At 33.9% G+C, this 23,145-nt stretch overlaps 2 protein-coding genes across 8 annotated transcripts in view; one reads left to right on the top strand and one right to left on the bottom strand.

Annotated features, from left to right (window-relative positions):
* Positions 1–23,145, bottom strand: part of LOC126965103 (uncharacterized) — a 518,938-nt gene that overhangs the window by 155,704 nt on the left and 340,089 nt on the right. The window lies entirely within an intron of this gene.
* LOC126964952 (sorbin and SH3 domain-containing protein 1) overlaps positions 1–23,145 on the top strand; it is a 284,029-nt gene that overhangs the window by 62,215 nt on the left and 198,669 nt on the right. For all 6 annotated transcript variants that reach the window (XM_050808300.1, XM_050808298.1, XM_050808299.1 and 3 more), the window contains 3 exons: positions 832–983; positions 15,460–15,515; positions 16,322–17,170. In XM_050808300.1, the coding sequence (XP_050664257.1) occupies positions 832–983; positions 15,460–15,515; positions 16,322–17,170 (1,057 nt within the window). The remainder of the gene's footprint in view (positions 1–831; positions 984–15,459; positions 15,516–16,321; positions 17,171–23,145) is intronic.

Below are 23,145 nucleotides of genomic sequence, written 5' to 3'. Positions count from 1 at the left end.
ATTGCGACCAAATCATGTGAACAGGCACATTGCCACGTAAACGCGATGGTTTGAATATAATTCTATGAGATGGATTTCGCGAGTAAGCTCTGGCTGATAAATATGATGAAACAACAACGTATATAATATTATCAACAAACTACTTAATAATATATTTTTATAGTATATTTCTTCACATTTACAATAACACGTATCCTTTAAAAAAATTAATTCTTATAAAATATAAGCATATTAAAAATATCAATCTGATCTTACGTTACTCAAGAACCGAGGAAATTCTACTGACTTTTAACTTGATGTACTGCCGGATATAATTTTTTGAAGTGATAACTTCTTTAGCAATGTGACTTGAAAGTCAATGAAACGAAAAAGCACGACAGTAAAAAGAGACAGACGCATAATATTTAATGTGGTAGGCAGTAAATGAGATAGGAAGCATTATACACTGTTTGGTACCAGGCGATCATAGTTGAAGTAGAGATTGTCATATGTATGACGCGAGTATACCTTAATATATTCTGACGTCATGCGCACGACGTATTACTGCATAGACACCGGGAGAACATAAATATGGTAGCGGTGATAGTTATGTCTTTCATAACGGTTAAAATCATTTGTCATCCTAGCAACATGTACCAGGACTTCATATGCAGTTTAGAGCTTCATACACAATGCAGGTTTCACTTCTGACGTATGTACGTTGTACGCACGCAATAATATTACAAGTAGTTATTATTTTTATGCATAAACTCCTTGAAATCTGATGCACCTTACCACCACTAAGCTTGGATAATCTTAGTTAAACAATTTTAGGTTTTTTTTAAATTTCAGGTGAATCCTGGCAGAAAGGCATCTTTGAGCGGGATCCGAGAAGGTGACATCATTACTTCCATCGACGGCCGTCACACGAGAGGAATGACGAACTCTGAAGCTCACGCTATGCTGCGAGCTGCCGGACCTTCGCTGCGCCTTGGACTGAACGAGTGAGACACAATATTTTAATACTATAAGTACATCAAACTGTAGATTACAGATGGAACAATGGCACTCTATACACATATGTATCGTAGCCATTTTGGAATATTATTCCGACACTAAACATCTCATTTTAATACGTTTTTTCATGGAGTTATACATATATACTGACACACGGATTGACGGACAGCGAAGTGTAAGAGTTCCCAATCCGGGTTCAACACTAATAGCGCCCAATTCACCGTAATTAAAAGAAACTCTACATTTTACTAAGCGAAAGATGAATAGAAATAAAGTATTTAAGTACTAAGGGCGGTCTTTAGCAAAATTTTCAGACAACAATTTTGATTTCAAGCGACAATTGCAATATTATATAATATTTACACGAGTATGGGTCAGGGATGTAAAATAATACACAGCTTAAAGGTACGAGCCTTTATTTGTGTTCATTTCCACAAACTAGCACTTTGCCAGTCTGCCGCTGTTCCTCTTCAGATGACGGTGCCTTCAGCAGATCATACTGTACCGAATACTCGTTCTCTTCTATCTTCTCTTCACCAAATCATTTTCCACTTTTCATACTTTTTACAACTTCTTCTTCTCTTCCTTTTTACTTTCGAGACTGAACTAGAACTGCCAAACTTTAAATTTAAATTGTACTAGAAATTTTAGTAAAAACTTTTTAGCTGAGCTACAGTTATTGTTGACGGAGCTGTCGAAATTATCAATGTAAGGATTGTTATCTCACTTTTACACAGGGTTCGTCTATTACGCTTGTACACAAGTTTACGATTTAATCTCTTTGATCCATAAGTTTCTAGGACAGACAAAGCAACGCGTCGTTGTATCATTTAAGCGGATCAGAGTCTCTGAGTGTACTTGAAGCTGTTGCAAGGATCGTACAGTTAACAATAGAATCGCAGATTGCTTTGCAGCATCTCCATATCTGAGTTAGACAAATCTAGAGCGACAGCGCAGCACTGTATACATTGAAATGTTCTTAATTTTATTGTACAAATATTTATGGAACATTGGTGAGATACAGATACTTCGGTTGGTTTCACATTTTTAAAAATGACTTGTGACAATATTAGTATGAACCAACACTATAATAAGACTTTATTTAACTTGTAGTGTTTGTTCGGGGCTATTTATTTTATTATTCTTATGAAAATAAGGGACTAATAGGCCTTGTCCATTAAAATGCAGTGCCACTCAGAATTCTTGAAGAACCCAAATATTCTGAGCGGCACTACAATTGCGCCCTTCACCTTGAGACACACGATGTTAAGTCTCATTTGCCCAGTCATTTTACTAGCTACGGCGCCCTTCAGACCGAAACACAGTAATGTTTATACATTACTTAAAATACTAAAAAAAATCATAATCTATCTTTTATTCAGTAATTGAATTATTGACACTAAATACGTGTAAGTATAAGTGAAATAAATTTCTGTCGCGTTATTAGTTTGAAATTACTAGGATTGCGCGTGTACCTAAAAGGTAGGCAACGCTCCTGTAACACCAGTTTTGTGTGTGCCGGTGATCACTTGCCAATAGGTGACCCCTACGATCCTTTGTTCTATTGTTTCTTTAAAAAAATGCGGGGCGATTACCATAGTACCTACTGATGTTAGATTCAAGATAATTTTGTCAACTAACTGTAATGTTAAGAGACACTTTATGTTAATTATGTCGTAGTTCGTGTTCTATTAGTAGTTTCCATTTGAGTTAACGTATACTAAAGTTTAGTTGATAGTTGTGAGGCTGGCAACTCCAGTAACATGGATATAACGTATTCTAGAAGCGTCCACGCGAACGAGATTGACTTTAAAGTGTAATCCGATCAGTCGTCGACGGCCGACGTGTCACATGAGAATCAAACGTCACTCTCAATTGTTCTTGAAGTGTGTTCATCTAAATCTATATAAAAATATATTTATCGCTTCTCATGCTCTGAAACTGCTTATTTGTGCACGATATAGGCTGCACAAAATCGATTTTTGTGCACAAGTGCATAAACGTATCTACTCATAAATGTATCTATATTAAGGCAAAGAAAATGAGCCATACAGCCAAACACAATAAAAAGTTCAGCGATAGAATTTGTTACTTTATAATATATACTTTAATTTATTTGGCTCATGTGTTTTTCAAGACATAAAAGATATAAAAATTAAAATACGGTAGGTTATTTGATTAATTAAAGATATATATACAATATATAAAAGAATGCTGGGAGAGTTTCTTGCGCCGCTTCTTCTCTCTCAGAGCGCCATTTGTTGCCGAAGCGGTAGTAGTATCTAGTAGTTATTAGAAATGACATCAAAAAGAATTCTAAAGGAATCAATTTTGAGAAAAGAAATGCCTTTTTATATAAAATGAATTTAATAGTAGGCTGTATAGGTCTCGAACCCAAGCCTAATATTAATGTCGTAAGATAAAAAAAAAGCGGCGGGAAACCGGTCTTGTATTTTCGTGCGTTTATTAATTTCTTCAAATTTGCTAAAATTGTTTAAAATGTTCATGTTATACTACTGTTTTATTTCCTCGCAATCGAAATGAAAAGCAGGAGTATAACTCGTCCACAACACCTTTTTATCCTCGACATTACTATCAGCCAAAAGTCTCGGATAAAAATGGTTCGTTTTGTGCACTCGTTGTTAAATCTACTATTAGATTAGAAATGTATTAATTTAAAATGTTCAACTTTTTATTGTGAGTGGAGGTATAACGCGAGCTAATATATCACCCAATATCTGATAGGTTTTTTGCTTGTCATACTCGCTTATATCGCACTGCTCGTGGCGAAGTCGTGGGGCGAGTCGCTACCTTCCCTAAGATATGTGCGAGGGAAACTACGGCTGGTCCATGCGTCATGCTCGTTAAAGGGTACTGCTTGTGGTGCCTTGTCAGTCCTGTTTTCGGGGACTGTTTGTTATACCGATGATGTACCATTTTTTATATATTCTATACTATATTTATACTTTGTATATTGCTTGCTACATAATTTTCTACTAGTCCTGGACCTAAATATTCCGATAAAACTTGTAGATTTTGCTTTGAGGCTGATGAAACGCCTCTTCATCTCCTCTGCGATTGCGGCCCACTATTGCATAAGCGTAACACCATCCTTGGTGACTATAATACCCTGCTCCCAGATGCTGTTAGTAATACTCACGTCAAGTAGATACTGCGGTTGGTAAATGAGGCAGGGCTTGACTACGAGCGAGCGAACACAATAGTTCAATTTTGGACGCGGTGTTACTAGGATTCATTAGGACTTGACAAATAGCCACTCTCTTCAAATAATAATACTAATAATTAATGTTCCGAAGTGCTCTGCGAGTTCTGATTATATAATTCTTTTATTCATGTTCTTGAGGATTTTTTCCAACAATAGACAAACATTATTTCAAACGGTTTTTTTCGTTCAGTGATTTACCATCAAATCTCAGAGTTTAATATATTAATATCCCAACGAACGAGCCTTGCTCGGATTTTTAATAATGTACAAAACTTGAACAAATAACAACTAATAGGACATCTGGATTCGAACCGGGGTTTTCTACTTCCCGGATCACCCAACGTCCCATCTGAGCTATTATAGCCTTTTACATAGTGGCAAAAGGCTTTTACCTTTGTATTCTAATGTTATTGTAGCTTATTCTCATTAAAACACGGATAAAAATACATTTTTTTTAAATTGAAACCTAGCTAGATCGATTTCAAGCCCCCGAAACTACCTGTATACATCAAGTATAGTTCATTAAAATCTTAGGAGCGGTTTCCGAGATTCAGATTATATATACACAAGAATTATTTATTATATCTTTAAAAAAATTATAATAATAATAAAATAAAATCTTTATTATCAATAAGTGATTTAAAATACTATTTAAAATACTTATTATTCAAACAAAATAAATCTTATAACTATATTTACAATACTACGACTACATAATATTAAAACTATCATTACGTGGAAGCGTACCAAGAATACTGGCAGCATTACCGCGTTGGATAGCAAGGCTGATCCGTTGACCGAAATAGCTGCCAGCGCTTGGGTTTCCAGTAGCCTTATTGAGGCGCGAAGATATTATTTTGAACATTCTCCGCGCCTCTGGGCGCCACGGGCCAAGTGTCTCGACACCAAACGGCACAAAGATGTATGACTCACTGAATTCTTTATTATATATATTATATCTATTATAGGTATAAGATAAATCTATATGTGACGCGCGAGTCTCACCACAGAACCCTGAATTTGGTTTTCGTATTCAGATGTGCGTTTATTGGACGATTTATAAGGTCGGCTATTTTGTTGTGATTTCTCTAGTGTATAAGAGAGTACAGGCCGTGATTATCAAATACCATAAGTTGACCCGTATATACGTTCCTTGATTTTCCTTCTTTTTCTGACTAACTAATATAAAGAAAAAGTATTTCAAGGAATTCCTAGTAATGCTATAAATGTGAATGTTAGTTTGTTTGTTACGCTTTCACGCATCACTATTTAGTACAGAGACAGATTAGAGCTTGGAAAAGGACATAGATTACTATTTTTTTCGAAAAAATAAATGGAGGGGATGGAAGTTTTTATGGAAGTTCGTCATTATCGTAGATGACACCATGAAACTTTGTATTAAGGCAATTGATAAGAAGTAATTTATAAGTATTTGTTCGAGCATTTTCGAAACTTTAGCCTACATGGGGTTGAAATAGTAGATTAAAGTTCACAGGGAAATACTATTAAAAAGATTGTCCACATTGACAAGGGATATCCGCTGTATCGTAGAAGAGCAGTTTGTACGTGTATTATTTGCAAAGTATCCCAAAAATTAAGGAAATCTGCCCAAAGTAACTATTTCACGCGGACAAAGCCGCGGGTAAAAGCTACCAGCCTATAAAAGACGCAGCATTCAACATTACTTCGATATCTTTAAGGAAGAACTGACAACTTCGATACACAACGAAATTGCTAAACGGTTTTCGCGTTATCTAACAACTTGACATATTTTTGTACTATTGCGCCAGTTAGAGTAATGTCCGACGTCTCTATCAGGCCCACTATTTTGATAATATTAATATAATGTTTTCCAATACATGAGAAATTTCCAAGCTGTTAAAATTCTTCGGAAAGTCCACGCTGTCTTGCATTGGCTATGTTGTTACCAGTCGTAACAATCTTACAAATAAACTTGGTATAAAGTTATGTCTGGGAATAAAATAAGAATTTGCAAAACTTTTACGGATAGTTTTTTTGCTTATGATTGGTTTATTCTCAGGTATAATAACGTTTCTCGCGATTATGTGTTAGGCTGCTTGACATTCGGAAAACTTCAGAATTATCATTGTATTAACAGTGCTGTCAGCGATATAGTCAATATTTTGCATGTTATTCTTGGTTTATTCTTATTTTAAGTTAAGTTTATTTGTAAGGCCGTAAGCGTTTATATGTAAAAATGGAACAAAACCAATACTGGCTTCAATTGCTTGCTGCTTGCAAATTTGTCGTGATAATAAAACATAAATATTTCGCGGCAGTATAAGCAAATATTAAAAACTATCGCACAATCTCACTATCATAATACATCATTATAATGATTCGTACTAAAATAAAATGCATTTTACTCTGTATTAATGTTCCTTAATTTTTTTCTGATTAAAAGGCATTTATTTTCTGAAAATTGATTCCTATAGATTTTTTTATTGCCAGTTCAAACACTAACACCGCTTCGGTAACAAAATCAAATAAACAAAATATTGAATATGTAATAGACCTTAAATTAATAACAAGTCTAGGTTCTCTCTGCATCTTCTACCGCATTTGTCACGCGGAGTGCTCCGAGGAGCTGTTCGGGTTGATTCCAGCGTCCAAATTCCACCACCGGACATTACGTCAAAATGCAGAAAACCAACCCCATCACGTTGACATCTGGCATTCCACAACCACACGTTTTGCAAGAAATTTCTTGCCTAGCATAGCCATTTTGTGGTACCAATTACCGGCTGCTGTTTTCCCGAACCGATACGACTTAGGGACCTTCAAGAAAAGAGCATACTCCCACCTTTAAGGTGGCAACACATCTTCTGACACCTGTTGTTACGGATGTCCATGGGCGGTTGTCTCACCACTCCCATCCCGTGAGCCTCAAGACCGTTTGCCTCCTCTTATATATAAAAAAAATTTTCTTATACATATGGTGATTTATAATTTTGTTCCCTATTATTGTATTTGTAATGTTAATCTGTTCGTGAAACATTAAATACATATTTTTTAACTAAGTGATATGAAAATGTATAATGAAATGAGTTTAAAACGAATTAAATTTATGTTCAGACAAATCTTTATGCATTTATCTCAATAATGCGTAGTATCAAATTTGCCCGGTGCAGCTTGTAGGGGTTATAAAAATAATTATCCTTTAAATTAGGTATTTGTGATCACCTACAGTCAAGTTAACATTATCCTATAGTCAAGTGATCATTATCTTTTGATGATACAAGTTGTGTTACTAAACACAATTTAGCATATAAAATACGGAAAGTCATGAGACCATGGCAAGAGGCCTTTCTATACTCTGAACGAAATAATATAATATACAAATATAAAACCGGTTCCTAAGCTTTGTAGACAAAATAGTTTTTTTTAAGAAAATACAGGATGAGACGAGCAGGACGTTCAGCTGATGGCAATTGATACGCCCTGCCCATAATTGTAATGGGTAAATTGCAGTGCCGCTCCGGATTCTTGAAAAGCCCAAAAATTCTGAGCGCACTACAATTGCTTTCGTCACCTCGAGACATAAGATGTGTTCATTTGCCCAGTGATTTCACTAGCTACGGCGCCCTTCAGACCGAAACACAGTAATGTTTACACATTACTGCTTCACGCGAGAAATAGGCGCCGTTGTGGTACCCATAATCTAGCCGGCATCCTGTGCAAAGGAGCCTCCGACTGGTAATAATAGTCCTCTCATCTTAAAAATACTTCAAATTAAAATGACACGGCAGCAGAGACAGCGGCGGAAATTACTGAAATCCAAAGCGAAGGAAATAAGGATTCCTGTTTAAGCATATATATATTACATCTATAATATCTTATCGTCCCTTTGGGATGAGTCGATAGTTTCTTGGGGTTCGTTCACAAACACTCATTAACTACTTATCCAGACGCCATTTACATTTGACTTGGTGATTTGAAATCTGTAAGGATTCTGTTTGAGAATAAGTTTTTATTTTTTTATAGAAAAGGAGGACAAACGAGCGCACGGGTCATCTATTGAAATGAAATGATTTTATTTTATTTGCAAGAAACTTTGTAAACATAATTTTATTAATATTCCAATATGTTTCGTCAATTGACATGCAAAATATATTATAGAGTTGTCTACATGATGGTTATTGACCCATTAAGAATACTTCTACTGCCCTTTTTTGTAAAATTTCGCTAATAAGTACATTGAATTATGCTCAAAGTACCAATACACAATTAGCATACTGAAACATGTCGGATTTCACAATGCTATCTATGGGTATGTTCCGATATGCACTGCGACCACTGTAAAGTGTGACGTCAATTTAGTATACTGTGAAGCAGTCCCTTTATAGTTAGTTATACTCTTTACTATTAAAAACGGAATGCATTCCCGTATACTGTCAGCCGCATTTTTTGACGCAGCATTCAAATTAGTGTATTAAAGTTTTCTACCTCATTAAAAAAAAACTGTTGTTGGAGTACTGTCAAATTAAAAATATTTGGGATTAAACTGTAGGTATTGCTTATAAAACGCTTAGGCACTCGAGTGGTTTTGTCTGATCACGTGATCAAAGTACTGCGAGTACCTTACCTCGAAAACGCCAGTGCTCACAGTAGAATATGGCGGCAATTAATGACGTCACATATTTCCCTAGGGTACTGCGGCAGTATACTGGCAGTCCATAACGGAACTAATTTTTCTACAGTGATAGCACTGTGCAGTGCTCGCAGTGCATATCGGAACACACCCTAGATTTAGTACCTATGCATTATGTCAACAAATTTATTGTCACAAAAGTATATAAATTAACATATTATATTATTATCAATTAGACTAATTCGTAATAATAATTCTTTTTGTATTGAAAAAATCATTTAAACTATAGAAGCACTTATTTATTAACCAGTCTTCTTTTAAAAACCGTGAAAGGTAAATCTTTCAATTCATTAGGCAATTTATTATATATTTTCATAGACATGCTGTAACAATTTATACTAAAAGATGCAGTAAGTTAAGTGATCACCTCCGCAAACATTCTCTTGCCAAACCAGAAGATTCACAAGAGTGTTACCAGACTTTAAGGAAGGTGTACGCATTTCTTTTGAAGGTATACCCATGTCGCATCGTCCCGGAAACACCGCACAAGAAAGCTCATTCCACAGCTTTGTAGTACGTGGAAGAAAGCTCCATGAAAACCACACTGTGGAGGACCGCCACAAGTTTGGACATTCAAAAAAGTAACGTTGCGAGCTTCGTTGATACCTACCTACCTACCTCGGTACTGCAACCTTACTCATGTGGTCTACCTACTTACAATTAGGTATTTAATTAATATTTGATATTAGTTTAATTATAGTCTTTTTGAAAGAAAGAAAAAAAACATAAGTCAAAATGACACTTATGAATGTCAAAGAATTAACCAGTACTTCGGAAAAGCTGAGCTTTAATGAGAAGAAGTGACGAGAAACTCATTGCTACTCTTGTAAATCTATATTTTCACTTTCAGCGTTTTACATTGTATTTTATACAATGTATGTAAAGTTATGGCTCAAATTTACTCACACGTTTTGAATTACTTGTGTAATTTAAGAAAAAAAGAAGAAGAAGTGATTAATCATAAAAAAAATAACTCAAAAGAGTATAGAGTGCAGTATCAACTCGCGTACTAAATAAGTAAAGGTATTGTGCGAGCAATTATATAGTATTCGAACTTATAACTTAAAATGGTATATTATCGATATAAAAGGTAGTCCCCGAAAACAGCATGACTCACGGACCAGCCATCGCTTCCCTCGCACATATCTTAGGGAATAAGCGATCCGCCCTACGACGTCACCACGAACAGTGCCACTTAAGCGAGCATGTCAAGCAAAAAACCTATCAGATATTGTGTTATATATTACCTCACTAAATACCATCACTCACAATAAAAAGTTGAATATTTTAAATTCAACGTCTCTAATCTATTAAAATATTTTTATATAACATTTATTTCATATAATAAAAAAAGGAATTGTGATAAAAAATATTATTAGAGACTCAATTTAAATGATTAAATATGAGTAATCTATTTCATTCCGTAGCAGCCATCATTAATAAAGTCTTTTAAACTGGAAAGTATGAGAGTGATATTGAAAGAAGAGTGAATGCAGGAAACATGGTGAATGGAGCTTTGCATTCCTTTATGAACAGGCAGAAGGTGCCTAACAAGGCTCGTTTGGCTGTGCATGAAGGGGTGTTGGTTCCAACACTCATGTACGGAAGTGAAAGTTGGGCATGGTAGAAGAAAATGCAGTTGAGATGAGAGCGTTGAGAAGTATTAAGGAGTTAAACTGAGTGACAGGATAAGAAATGGTGAGATAAGGAAACGTTGTGGTCGAAAGAAAATGTTGTGACAAAAATTGAGAAAGGTATGCTGAGATGGTTTGGACATGTCGAGAGAATGAATGAAGAACGATTGACGAAGAAAGTGTATAAGGCCAGTGTGAATGAAAGTGTTGGAAGGGGTAGACCTCGGCGGACGTTTCAAGATCAAACCAGGGACGTCTTGAAAAAAGGCCAGGACAAGAGTACCCTAAGCCGGAGAGCATGTTTCATACATGAATAATGAATTTCATATAGGAATAATGAAAGTTGACGAAGCGAAACAAGTATGTAAGGATCGTAGCAAGTGGAAAGAAGTGGTCTCTGCCTACCCCTACGGGAAAGAGGTGTAATTTTATGTATGTATGTTTAAACTGTAAAAGTCCTTATAACTCAATTTACTTTTAGTACGGCAGACTTAGATTAAGGATTGGTTTGGTAGGTCCGTTTCGCTCCAACTAGATACAGCACTACCTAAGAACAAAAGGTTTTTTATTACGGCAACTATTAGATGCCTGTGTGCGTGGCATCTTGACACTCAACGGCATCTTTCAAATTTTGTAACAAACGCTTCGTGTTGTTTTACATTGAAATTAATAAAATACAAAATACTTACTGATGATATGTGATCCCCGTGTCTTTCTTACTTCTTATAATATTATTTTTTCAAAATTTACTACGCGAGGGCATTTTACTTTCAATTATTAGCAAAGTTTAACAGAACATGTGGCACGTCAACGTCACTCATTGTTCGAGACTGGCTCACCTACAAGTGAATTACTTATGTTATGAAGCCTAGATTATTTAAACAATATCTGCGATCGTTCTAAAAATATTGCAAAGTGTTCAATTGAGCCACCTACGTTTGTACAAATTTTAGCTATACATACAATTCTAATAAAACATTAGTGTTATTTGCATGGCGTCTTTTATTACCATTTAAGTAGAATCTATTCTTTTATTGCTTAAACTATTTTAATTGCTTTAGCTGAATTAATTTAATGGTTTCGCCGTGATGTTTTTACTAAATGCAACTAAATATATTCTACGATTTGAATTTTAAGTATACATTTGCAATTATGTTAAACACTTTAATTTTGATCTTTTATAGAGAGATTATTAGAGTTCGTTTTTGAATAATGTTTATAATCTAATATATATATAATGTGCGGTGTTTCCGGGACGATACGAATTTACGATTTTGAAGCTTCTTTAAAGGCCGGCAACGCTCTTGTGATTCCTCTGGTGTTGCAAGAGAATGTGGGCGGCGGTGATCACTTAACACCAGGTGACCCGTACGCTCGTTTCTCCTCCTATTCCATAAAAAAAAATATATATATAAAATACTCATGTCGCGGTGTTTCTAGTTAAACTCCTTCGAAACGGCTTGACCGATTCTCATGAAATTTTGAGTGCATATTGGGTAGGTCTGAGAATCGGACAACGTCTATTTTTCATCCCCCTAAATGTTAAGGATGGTCCACGCCAATTTTTTTTTGACATTTTTTTTAATTTGTTTGATTATGAGTCAGCATTGGAAAATACACACAACTTAAAATTTTCACCCATCTACGATCAACAGTTACTTTTGTATCGCGATTTTAATATCGGCAATACGTTTGCTGGGTCAGCTAGTAATATATATAATATGTTCTTGTAATATATATGTAATATTAGACTTCGTCAGAATAATTTTATTTTATGACGTTTGACAATTTACATTGAAAATAAAGAAAAAAGTTTTTTTTCAATGTATTTTAAATGGGAAAGGGGCTCCCCCATGCACCAGCTCAATTTTCAAGATATCAAGCTCATCTCTTGGGAGGTTCTTTTTTTCTAACAAAGAAACTTTTCATATGTATTTACTCAAAAGAAATATACTGACGCAGTCTAATGTAAGGCTAGGGTTACTATGGATGCGAGTTCTGACGAAACTTTGTTCTGACGAGTACGTCCGAAATCCTCTTCAGAACAAGGCGTTTACACTGTGCGCGTTTCTGTTATTCTGATAGTCAGTTCGTTTCTGCCGTCCAGCGAAAATGGACGAATTTGATGAATTTGATTTTCTTGAAAGTCCATTATTTAAATTATTATTGTTAAATGGTGAAAAGACAGAGCATGTCAACGAGTTATTTTCTATAAGAGACGACAAAGGAGAGTTCCAAATGTAGAGTGTTGAGTTCTGTAGCAACTTTCTCCCACTTTTGCCGAGAAATATATTATCTCTTGTGGAATTTTTGTCTCTCATATCCCACAAACACCTGTTCTCGTACACGAGACTGATCAATTTATCGCTATCCATGGTGGAAACCAAATCACTCGAAATTCGCAGATGCAGGTCGTGCGAAAAAATCAAACTCGTTTAAACGCTCGAGCAGTTCTGACGACGTCGTGCATGTTCTGACGCGTTCGTCGTGGCCAGTGTAAACACTGTCATTGGATACCAGGCGTTTGTTTCTTCTGACGAATCCATCAGAACTCGTCAGAACAAATTTTCGGCAGAACTCGCATCCATAGTAACCCTAGCCTAATATGTACATAGGCACATAAGTAAATTTCATAGAAACTGTCATAACGATAATGTTAACACCAGGAATAAACATAAACTAATACCTAATGCCTACTACTAAGACAACTCAACTTAGTCTTTTGTGGGGCGATGTATATGCTTTTACAACAAGATCCTAGAAAATGTTCAAAACAAATGGATTACGAAATTCAAAAGAATTGCTAAAAACGTATGTGTGGTAACGGTTACTATAACATAAATGACTTTCTTAATGATACCACAGATTGGGAATGGAGCATCTGCCCTCAAGCTATATATAAGTTTAATTGTACGATATTACTTTGTAACCATATTTTTTTATGAAAAAAAAAATAAGCCCGCTGAGTTTGTAGCGCCCGTTCTTCATAGGTCTGAGGCATACTTTTTGGAATGGGTGGTAGTTTTTGACTTTCAAGTATTTAAGTAATGATATATCCTATATTTTAATTTGAATATATATTTATTTACATCTAGTTAACAAGCCAAATAACTGTCTCGTAACGCTTACTTCAAAGTCGTACAATTTTCAAAGTTATTATTGCTTGTCTTCAAGCAATAATAACGGCACGTCATTACCGCGACACGGCCATTATTTTGAAGACTCTCAGACCTGACTCTTACCACTCACATTGCACCATCGCTGCCCACGCCAAAAATTTAAATATCATTTCGATATGTGCTTTTCCTGCACAGCGCCTCTTCAAATTCAAATATTTTTATTTAAAATCACTGAACCTCAAAAACTACCACCCATTCAAAATAAACTGCCTCAGACCTAAGAAGAACGGGCGCAAGACTCAGCGGGCTTTTTTTTATAAATATATGGATTACTAGCTGACCCAGCAAACGTTGTATTGCCGATATTAAAATCGCATTGCGAAAGTAACTGTTGATCGTAGATGGGTGAAAATTTGAAGTATTATGTATTTTTAATGCTGACTCATAATCAAACAAATTTCAAAAAAATGTCAAAAAAAAATAAAAAAAAAAATTGGCGTGGACCACGCTTAACATTAAGGGGGAAGAAAAATAGATGTTGTCCGATTCTCAGACCTACCCAATATGCACTCAAAATTTCATGAGAATCGGTCAAGCCGTTTCGAAGGAGTTTAACTACAAACACCGCGACATGAGAATTTTATATATTAGACAATGTAATATCGTACAATAAACTTTTATAATTAAAGAGCCTGAGGGTGTCCGCATCATTCCCAGTCTGTGGTATCATTAAGAAAATCATTTATGTTATAATAACCTTTCCCACACAATATTTTTTAAATATTTCTTTTAAATTTCGTAACAGATTTTTTTTGTACATTTTTATTGTAAAAGCATATACATTGCCCAATGAAAGACTTACTAACTAGACTTAACGGGGTAGTAGGCATTACAAGTTTATGTTTGTTCCTCGTGTTAACATTATGATTGTCACAGTTTCTTGCAAATTCCTTAATGTGCTTATGAATATTATCAACCAACTTCCTCCAAATACAACTTAACTGTACAATAAACTTTCTTGGGCGGTGTTTCCAACACATGGCTACCTTGAAAAGTAGAGTGTGGACGAAGTGATCACTTACTATTATTTATTTACATTCTATACAAAAAAGGTGATTGGATTATAAAAAAAAGCGTGTGTGTACTTATGTATGCACGCAAGAGGTTATACTACTTTGGCCTAACGAAGCAAAAATCATTAAAATGATTTATTCCACGTGCTATTCTACCTTTTTAGAAAGAACAATTTTGTAAAAATCTTGCAAAGATGGCTTTGACAATTAATTATTAATAAATGAATACGTCTGTATGGGCTTGAACTCTTTGTCTGTCCTAATAATGTACGAAGAAACCAAAAAAATAATAACGAATGACGCAAACGTCAGAAAATTTTAAGACCCAACTTCGACCTTTTACTTTTGTGTATCGCGCATCTTAAAATTTCACTCTCATCATTTTTTCATAACGCGCCTAAGTACTTCAAATAGTCATAACACAATATGTATAAATATTTTCTGTAAATTAAATTTAATAATACTTAAAATATCATCTATGTGTGCCCGTCTTTCACAATACATTAACAGTTTATTCGATTTTGGAACGACTTCAGTTATTTGATGTAGGTTCTTATACTTCCTAGTTTTAGTTACAGCGACTTGTTGCCCCTAAGGGGTGCGAAGTATTTAAAATAGTCTAAATTACATTCTGTTTCTATATGTACAGAGTTCACAATGGAATACTTTATCAGAAAGTTTGTTATAAAACTACTTTGCGACGGAGCCCGTGTTCTAATCTAACTTTTCTTGTCGCCAGAGACAAAGACCTGTCACCGCGAAGAAGATCCATCGGAAGGTCGACTGAGTTGAAAAGTAAGTTATAATAATCATCCATTGTTTATGTCAGGCTTAACAACTACTCAAATATGTATTGTGTACGTCACTACTGACTTTTCAATTTGAAAGTAGTTGCTTGCCATTAGGCCGTTGTTTGGTGTTATCGACGTTAAAAAGTGTTTTGGGAAAAATATTTGTATTTTTAATATGCTTTGAAGTCTGATAATTTTAAGTATTTTATAAAAGCCACTGAACTTTTATATGCCATTGGTTCTTTTCTTTAACAAGTATGAAAACAGTAATAAAGTTACGAAATTATGAAATCCATCGTTTTGTTGAAGTTGGAGTAGTGTACCTCGGGCAGTGACCAGAGTACATTTAGATGTTGTACTTTGGCCTGGAGAATATTTTTCACATTCACGTAATGGTCAGAAATACCTTCACCAAGTTCTGACCCTTATTTTGTTTATAAAATGGTTTATCTTGCATGGTCTTATAGGTTGTTCTAATAGCTTTCAGACATATTCACTCAAATCATCCAAATTATAAGCAATCTATTACTACACGTAAAACAATACGCTTTGACAGAACGCTGCGCGAGTGCCAAAATCACGCGAATCTGAGGAATACCGCACGATCAGAGTTCTCTGAACGGAATGGTTAAATCCACACAATTTGAAATAACAAATGAGCTTGTGAAGCAATGGATGGAAAGCAGAGGGTAGTCTGTATGCCTTTGACAGTTTAGGGCTTATGCGTCTTAATTCATTTGTTTAAAGACATTTGTATACAATGTATCTAGACTGTTATAGCATATATTTTATTTTGATTTTTATTTTTAGGGCCATCACAACTCCTGACGGAAATTGACAATGGAAAAGCTATCCCCCAAGCGCCTGTCTACGCAACAATACGTCCTGCAATAACAAGACCATCAACCCAACCAATGAATTCTCTTCATTCATCACAAGCCAAATCTACTTATGACGATCCTCCCAAAATATACCCAACAAATCCATTTTATACAACTTTACCGTCGAATTACACAAGTGCTTCCAAATTACCAATACCGAGTAAAACCACTTTTTCAACTTTAGATAGAAATATAGCTAATAAAACAAATGATGCTTCCATTAGTAATGATAAGTCTCCTTTATCTATTTTTTACCAAAACACAGAGCCAACAATGTTTGAAAATAACGCTACGAATTCTCTTGATGTTCCTTTGAATAAAAATGGCCCTAATAATGATAAAGTAATGTATAATGGAGTAAGCAATGGTAGTTTGGATATGAATAATACTACTGAGAATATTAACAATCCATTTGAAACAAAACGAGATACTGATACTTTTGTTAAACATTCTCCTCCAGAACCTAAAATTAATGGCTCAGCAACAGAATCTCTATTTAACTCTAAGAGCTCTAGTGGTAGTAACTTTTACTCCAAAGAAGAGATAATGAAACATTCAATCACCGAACACAAAATAAGCGAGATAGAAGAAGTCAAGACAATAAAAAAAATACTGTTAAATGGATCGAGTGATGCAAATAATTATTCTCATGATTGGAAACCACCAAGTAAAGAACATATTATAAAACCAACTCTAGAATGTGAAGATTCAAATATCAACGATAGCTTTAGTTCCCCAGCCAAACAGAATGCATCTGAAGAAGGCTTATCACAGCTGGGTAAGTACTATACTAGATACTTATATAGTTACTATTTTAAGCTTTACTCTTATAATCATTATTCCTCGAGAATGGTAAGTAATTTAAAGTAATAAAACTCCGTTCAACTTCTCCCAATATACTTACTACATAAAACAGATTTTACATCAACGATTTTATATTACTCAACGACAGCTGTTTTGCCTTTTGAGAATTGGGCTTAAGGTTCAATCCACCTTAACGTTTGAGAGATCAGAAACATACTTTACAGACCTACCAGATACATTTGATGCCAATATTTCGATCCAATTGCATGAATCGTGGTCGCGGCATTAACTGTTAAAATTTATGAACTGCGGAGGCGGCGATAAACTCTTTAGACATTGACACTTGACACTAGTAGTATCCCGTGGTCTCTCTGTAGTACAAATGCAACAAAAAGATCCAAAATATATAGACGTCATCGTGCCGTAAATTAGGGAATCAAGCAATGATAATAATGATATTTAAAAGTATAGATAGGTTACGTAGACAACATTCGGTGTTTGAAAATGATACACTAACGCACACATGAATAATTTAACATTGCAATAGCACACTACATTACAATTACACGTAAAAGACGGGTAGTAAATGGAATTATCGCAAGCGAAAAAGAGATAACTCTAATTTGCTAATTGCTTCGTATTTGTATAGAGAAAATACAGTTAATTCATCAGATATGATTTTTTACCGTACACCGTTTTATGCCTAAATTAAGATTCATTCAAGAGTTCATGTAGTAAAAGTAAAAGCTATAAAGTAGTAAAACTGCATTGAAATTGGGTAGATATTGTGTAAGTGATTTTATAAAAAAATAATTTAATATTGATTATAATATATAGCCACATTGATGATATCAATTTTTTATACATAAAATAATGAAAAACATACAGACACCAAAACAAAACCGAAAGGTATCTACGGTTAGAGACATTTTTACAATTTTACTAACGACGGCTCCCAAAAAGTTTTAAGATTACAATTATTATTTTTTGTATCTTATATTATTTATGTTGAGGTTATGTTATATATATTATTTTGTAGAGGATTTTATTACAATAAGGTAATGGGAGAAGAAGAAAATGATCCATTGATTCTTCTGCAGTTAGCAAGGGATATACTTAAATGGACAGTGTTACTGGAAAAACTCCTACGTAAGCAAATATCAATAATTATTAAAAATTATTACATTCACTGCTACAATTACTTGTTTACATACTTTCCTAAAATTTTCTACCTCGATCATACCGCAACAGACAGCATTAATATTTTGTCATTTCTGTACGTTAATCTATGATCGGCTTGGCGGCGATCGGCGTTGTCATGGCAACATATTTATTTTGTTAGATAAATAATGAAATCAAATAAAATGTTATAATTCATGATTTATTAACTGTGGTATGTAATTCTATGATTTTTTTACTTTCGTATCATCAGTGCATCTTCCCATAACACAAGAAAGCATCTCGCATATCGTATCGAGAGAGCGACTACGACCAAAGGAACCAATTGACTCAATTTAGGAGATTGATTTTCGGCGCGCTAGTGACATATCTACCTCTTTTAATACTATAATATCATTGGCATCAAAGACCAAAACGAATTAGGCGCCACGTGGACAGATTTATGTACTATTAGTGTCAAGTGTCAATTTGTCAAGAGTTTCTCGCCGCCTCCGCAGTTCCGCCGCAACCACGATTCATGCAAATTGGATCGAAATATCGGCATCAAATTAATAAGATATGTATTATAAGTACCTGTGATAATAAATACACTGTTAAAGTTCCGGGATGATAAAAGTTTAATAACATATAATTTAATATGACTCCATATAGCTCGTGAAAAAATAAGTACAATAAGGGAGACTTAAATTTTTATAGTTTTAGCTTAACTGTAATAAATGTTATCATTATTGCTTTACCTTTGCCTGCTTTTAAAGCATTTAAAAAAGAAACCTGTCATTAACTAATTACTTACCTACGATGAACTTCCAATTTTCAATAAAACCTTCCAATTAAAATGTTTATTTAAACGAAAAATGTTTATTCATTTAACTCCAAGGTTTTAAGGCGCTTAATGTATCTGAAAAATCTATTAGTTTCAGCAGGAAATTATCCACCTTTATGTAATTGGCTTTTAAGCTTAAAGCCAATTTATTACTTTTGCCGCAACTCTCGGTCCCTTTATTTCTCATTTTGCGGTTCTAACAGGATAATGGATATTCAAATAACTTTCGACATAAACAAAACTACCCTAAATGTTTCATATTCTATTGCGAAAGTTATCATTGCTTATTTAAATTTTGAGAAATCAACACTTATAATAATAATAAAATCTTTTTTAGGGAAAAGTAGGACATATTCCGCCCATATTCTCTTATGGGCGGAATATATTATATTTGGTATACTCGCGTCAAGACAATTTCTTCTTCACCTATGATCGCCTGGTACCAAAATACCGTATAATACTTCCAATCTCATTTTCTCCCACGTTAAATTTTATGAATTTATGTGTTTTTCGTTTCATCGACTTTCAAATCGCAACGATGCTAAAGAAGTTTCCACTTCAAATAGCAGCGGAGTGTGATACCGAAGGATGAACTTCCAGGGTTCCGTACTCATATAATAACAAAAATGAAATGAAATAATATTTCAGAAAGAGACATTATTACTAATGATCACTTTGCTATCAACATTATTGCAGGCGCTAAATGTTTCTTAACACTTAAACAACAAGCCGATATTTTTATTTTTTAGTGCTGTTAGTGCTTAAGACATTTCTATGATAAGTCTACTCAAAAATAATATACTAATTTAGTTCAATTAATAAACCAAACAAAACTGAGTAATTCAAAATTCCTTAGTTGTATCCACGGACTAGTAAAAAAATAAGGACTCCGAGTCACCTTACATAACAGTGTAGCACCAAAACAAGCCGATCAACGTGTAAATACATAGCCCCACGCATACACTTACACTACTACAGGCCGATAGGCGGCCATCATCAGAATTGTCATCGTCTGTGACAGAACAGTTTGCGTCTCAATAAATTATTTTAAAAATGCCGTCGTGCGTTGTGTAAAAGTGTAAAAACGATACTATATAAGTATTTGTGGCCATATATGATTATTTAAGGGAGAAAAAATTGTGTGACTAGTATCCCCCGTAACCGCACACACACTAGCATAACACACTTGCATGCATCACGGCTTTTTTACTCGTCCGTGGTTGTATCACGAACTTAGTATCACCATGTTAGTGTAAATTTAAACATTGTTTCAAAAAAACTAAACAGCACTAAAAGGGTAAACTCAAGCTCAAGCTGACATAATATATATTATACTAGCTGACCCGGCAAACGTTGTTTTGCCATATAAAGTATAATTCACGCGATAGTTTTATAAATAATAGCCTATGTGTTATTCTGGTGTGTAAGCTATATTATTGTAAAGTTTAATCAAAATCCATTCAGTATTTTTTGCGTTAAAGAAGTTCAAACATACATCCAGACATACAAACTTTCACATTTATAATATTAATAGGATTTACAGATATATAAAAAAAGGACAGACGTGGTGGACGTTAAATATAATTCACTAGCTGACCCGTAAGACGTTGTCCTGTACATAATAATTTTTCATGAATTCGTGAATGATATTTCATAACATCAAGAATTATATCGTAAATGCTCCCTATTGTTATAGTGAAATGATTGTTGTGTGCGACAATAAATTCTCTCATAGAAAATATGTCTATAGAAAACAAATATTGGAAATTAAAATAATTATCGGTCCCAAATCGAAATAAAAACTATCCCATCTCTAAAGTTACACTAAGCTGAAATGAAATTTTATTTTCAAGAAACATTGTACATAAGATTATATATCATAATATTAATAAACATTATATTATTGATAAATTGTCTAAATACTCACACTACTGTAATACTGAAACATGTCGGATTTCACAATGCTATCATATTTATAAAATTACAATTTAAAGATATTATAATAGCTATAGGACGTAAATAATTTAATAATTCATTTAGTACCTATGTATAATGTTAACAAATTCAATGTCATAAAAGTATATTAATTTACATATATTATTATCAAATAGACTTATTCAAAATAATAATTCATTTTGTATTGAAAAATTCATTTAAACTATAGAAACACTTATTTATTAACCACTGATGCAGTCTTCTTTTAAAAACTTTGAAAGGTAAATCTTTCAATTCATTAGATAATTTATTGTATATTTTCATAGACATGCTGTAACAATTTCTACTAAAAGATGCAGTTCTACAGAAGAGAATTATGAGTCTATTTGGATACCTTTTGTTTAAAACCTTCTGGCTTCTTTTGTATATAAATCACACATATGTTTTTGAACAAATAGGCTTATATCATAAAAATATGGGCATGGCAGAAATAGAATTTTCAATTTTTTAAATATAGGTCGACAACAATCTAGGAAGCCGGCTCCACAAATCACCCTGATACACTTCTTCTGTCCAATAATAATTAAATGGCCTATGCTCACCGAGTTGCCCCATATGAATAATCCATATCTTAAAGCTGAAACCACGAATGCATGATATGCCATTAGCACTGTTTTTTCACCTATTGTTTTTGATACGCGTCTGAGGACAAATATATGTTGGTTATTTTTTTTGCTAATTTGGTCAAAATGTGACTTGATGGACAAGTTGCTGCTAAAGTAATACCAAGAAAATTGACAAGTTGTGCTTCTTTAATATTCTCATTATGATAATTAACATTAATATATTTTCCTTTCCCATTCTTATTACACTACTGCATATACATTTTTTTTATATTTACAGTCAGGCTATTTTCAGTAAGCCATTCAATTGTGTCCTTTATTATTTTATTAATTTCTATATCATATGTCAATTCATTGTTACATTTAATTACAATAGAGATGTCATCAGCAAAAAGTGTACAGTTATAAGTAGTAATGCTAGCTAAGTCGTTTATGTAGATTATGAATAGAAGTGGACCCAGTATACATCCTTGTGGTACACATTTTGTTTTAAGTCTAAGTTCCTTTCGATAAGGTATTATTACTTCTTGTTTATTATTTAATTTAGCAATTTCAACGTATTAAGTGCGGTTTGAACTATAACTTTTAAGCCAGCCATTTGCTAGACCTCAAATACCATATTGAGCGCATTTATCTAATAGTTTTCATGACAAACATTGTCAAAAGCTTTGCTCATGTCAAAAAATACTGATGTTACAGGAATTTTTTTGTCCATGCATTCCGATATTTCTTTTACTAGCGAAAAATACGCTAAAGTTGTTGATTTTCCTTTTTGAAAACCATTTTGTTCAATATGTATCAAATTAAATATTATTAATTCATAATAATTTATAATGCAAATACTATTTCACAACAATTCGTTTCGAATGCGCCAACACGCACAATCCTAATAAAATTCCAGTACATTACTCCATTTACCTATTTTCTTATCTCCAGCATTTGGCAGAGATTCAAAGTGCACGATCCGTTGGAATAAAACTGGACGCGTCACTGTTGGGAGACTTGCTCTAACGTTTTATTGAAATGAACTTTTGTATTCAACTTCCGTTGGTTAGAGGCGTACATTCAAAATAAATTAGAACAGGTGAAAGAGAGTGAAAGAGAGAGAACAAGCGTACAATATTATCCAAAAATAATTAATATACATACAGCGCCAACAATTTTATTCTTCCACCGCCGTGTTTGTCTGTCTGTCTGTTCGCGATAATCTCAAAAACTACTTCACTGATTTTCATGCTGTTTTCACGTGTAGATAGGTTCTCGAGAAAGGTTTAACTATATAATTTGTTAAGTATTTCTATACGTTTTTGTATACATTAAGTATCAGAAAAAAAATTGCCGTCTGGGAAATTTTATTGATAACACTGTGTGAACCTTGTATATATAACT

Source organism: Leptidea sinapis, chromosome 6, assembly GCF_905404315.1.
Source record: "Leptidea sinapis chromosome 6, ilLepSina1.1, whole genome shotgun sequence".
NCBI classification, from domain to species: Eukaryota; Metazoa; Arthropoda; class Insecta; order Lepidoptera; family Pieridae; genus Leptidea; species Leptidea sinapis.
The sequence above is the reverse complement of the archived record's forward strand: the minus strand, read 5'-3'. Positions and strand labels throughout refer to the sequence as shown.